This window comes from Olea europaea, chromosome 15 (genome assembly GCF_002742605.1).
Source record: "Olea europaea var. sylvestris chromosome 15, O_europaea_v1, whole genome shotgun sequence".
In the NCBI taxonomy this organism is placed as follows: domain Eukaryota; kingdom Viridiplantae; phylum Streptophyta; class Magnoliopsida; order Lamiales; family Oleaceae; genus Olea; species Olea europaea.
In genome coordinates, this window is record NC_036251.1 from 14840953 (window position 1) to 14843330 (window position 2378).

At 37.5% G+C, this 2378-nt stretch overlaps 1 protein-coding gene across 1 annotated transcript; it reads left to right on the forward strand.

Annotated features, from left to right (window-relative positions):
* The first annotated feature begins 1057 nt into the window (after window positions 1-1057).
* On the forward strand, window positions 1058-1833 carry LOC111410259 (rapid alkalinization factor-like). Its single transcript, XM_023040522.1, has one exon. The coding sequence runs from the start codon at window positions 1247-1249 to the stop codon at window positions 1634-1636; it is 390 nt and encodes a 129-aa protein (XP_022896290.1). The 5' UTR covers window positions 1058-1246; the 3' UTR covers window positions 1637-1833.
* Window positions 1834-2378: the final 545 nt, after the last annotated feature.

A 2378-nucleotide genomic window follows, 5' to 3' on the forward strand; every position in this document is an offset into this window, starting at 1 on the left:
GGGGATTTACGTTTGTTTGGGTGAGATTTTGTAGAGAGAAAGAAAGATATATTTTTATTGTTATTTTGGCTTAAAAAGACACTTCAATTGGAGAATGCTAAGATGTTTAAGAGTAATGATCTTAAGTTTTGCCTTGATTCGACGTAGATTTTTAGAGAGTGGAAATTTNCGAATGAAATATCTTCGATTTTTAAATAAATTTATTTTAAAATTACTGCCACGATATGATTAGACAACATATTTACTTGGAAAAATAGGACATGTTAGATTGTAGACAATTTTTAATACGAGATAAAAACCCTCTTCCCATTTTCATGCTTTAGATTGGCTTTGTTAAATGTAAACGAAGTTAAAATTACACACAAGCTATTACGTGTATATCTTTTAAAAAAATAAAATTTAAAAATTTAATAAATTCTAACCTTTTGAAATAAAGGAACAAGGAGACACAAGAATGAGAGAAGATAACTGTATTTACATATTTTGGTAATACAACAAAATTGTGAATCGATGAGTAAATTAGGAATATACAATGTCAAGAGTCAACAACCAATTAGCCATATATATGGGATAGGTCAAAATCAACAAAAAATAACATAACTTATTTTGAAATTCGTAATTTGAACTTTAAAAAAAAATTCAGCCAATACGTACGCAGCGATCCATGAGGTTAACTTGCAAAGCTCAAGAGCTTTAGGGGGTGGGCTCGTACAGATTGCTTGGACGAAATTCGAGCTCGTGTAGAAATTACAAGTCACCTTATAGGCCAAGCTCTCGCGAGACAACCGATCGAGTCGAAGCTCTGATGTTAAATTTAGCATATTTTCGGTACAATAACATTTTCAGTAATATTTTTGAAAAATGCTTTAAATAAAAAGAGAATTTGTTGTGACAAAATCAACGCTCTCGACCTCAACGATCGTTTACAATTTTCTACGAGCGAAGAAATTCTATCCTTACGAGTAGAGTAGTGGCCACCCACGCCTAAATTAATTAAATAATAAAAAAAAAATGTATTCGTCGGTACGCATTGAGCAATTATCATCTATATATAATTCAACTCCCTTCCCTCTTACTCACATTTGCTCTGTCCCGTTCACACCTGTACATGCACATATACATATAGAGAGAAACAGGCAGAGCAGAAGAGAAGATCAAACAAAGCCACACCTCACAATCACAAGTCTGAGAAAGACCCAGGTGAAAACTTTACCAAAAACTAAGCAAAGATTGCATTTCAACGCTGATGAATATAATGGCAAGAAGAAGTTTGACTTCAATGATTTTCACGGTACTGTGCATAATCGCATCTCTGCTGATTTCCCAAGTTTCGGCTGGAGGCGAAGTCGCTGCGGCAGCGGCGGATGTGGGGTGGCTGATGCCGATGATGATATCTGGTTGCAAAGGAACCATAGCCGAGTGCCTTGGGGATACCGACGAGGAGGAGGAGTTCGAGCTTGATTCGGAGTCGAATCGGCGTATCTTAGCCACTCGCCGGTACATTAGCTACGGTGCTCTCCAGAAGAATAGAGTCCCCTGCTCCCGCCGCGGCGCCTCCTACTACAACTGCCGTCCTGGTGCTCAGGCCAATCCCTACACCCGTGGTTGCAGTGCCATCACTCGTTGCAGGAGCTGAGATTTCTACAGTATTACTACTATTCCTCTATTACTTGGAAAATTATCAGTTTTTAAATTTTTTTTTCTTTTTTGAGATTGGGTGTTTGATGAATTATTGTGGTTATTATATACGTATTGTTTTTAATACAAGTCATGTAATTTTTGTGAATACTAATTCATTATATATCATGTTTGCTGTATTGTTGAGTATTTTGATATCTGGAGCCTTGTTGCTTTTGATCTGCGTACAATTGGTTAAAATTTGAATGATGAATATGTGCTTATCTCGTAAGGGATTCTCAAAGTAACATTCCACCCAGACGGCCAGACTTGATTTGGGTGATAAACGGCTTGACTTTTCCTCTTCTACTAGCTATAGCTTTTGGAGAATTGGTTGTGGTTATTTAAATGTATTTTCTTTTTATATAATTGTTGTGAATACTAATTCATTATTGTATTCGCTGTAATGTTGGGTATTTTGAATTGTGGATCTTGGTTGCTTCTGATTGGTCTTTAATTGGGTTAAAATTTGAGGATTTGTCACTTGTTATAGATTGTGTTTGTGTTGCGAGAGGTTAAAGATGCGTTTCCTCGACGGCCTTCTTGCACAAGGCCAAATTGGGGTGCGAATAGTTGCATTTACTATGAGATGTACCCGGGAAGTGTATACCTTAGCTGCGCTCTCTCCTGAAGGAGATTTTAGGCCCTTCCTATAATAGGATGAGGAGGAGGGAAGGTGGGGGGGGGGGGGGGGTTGGGGG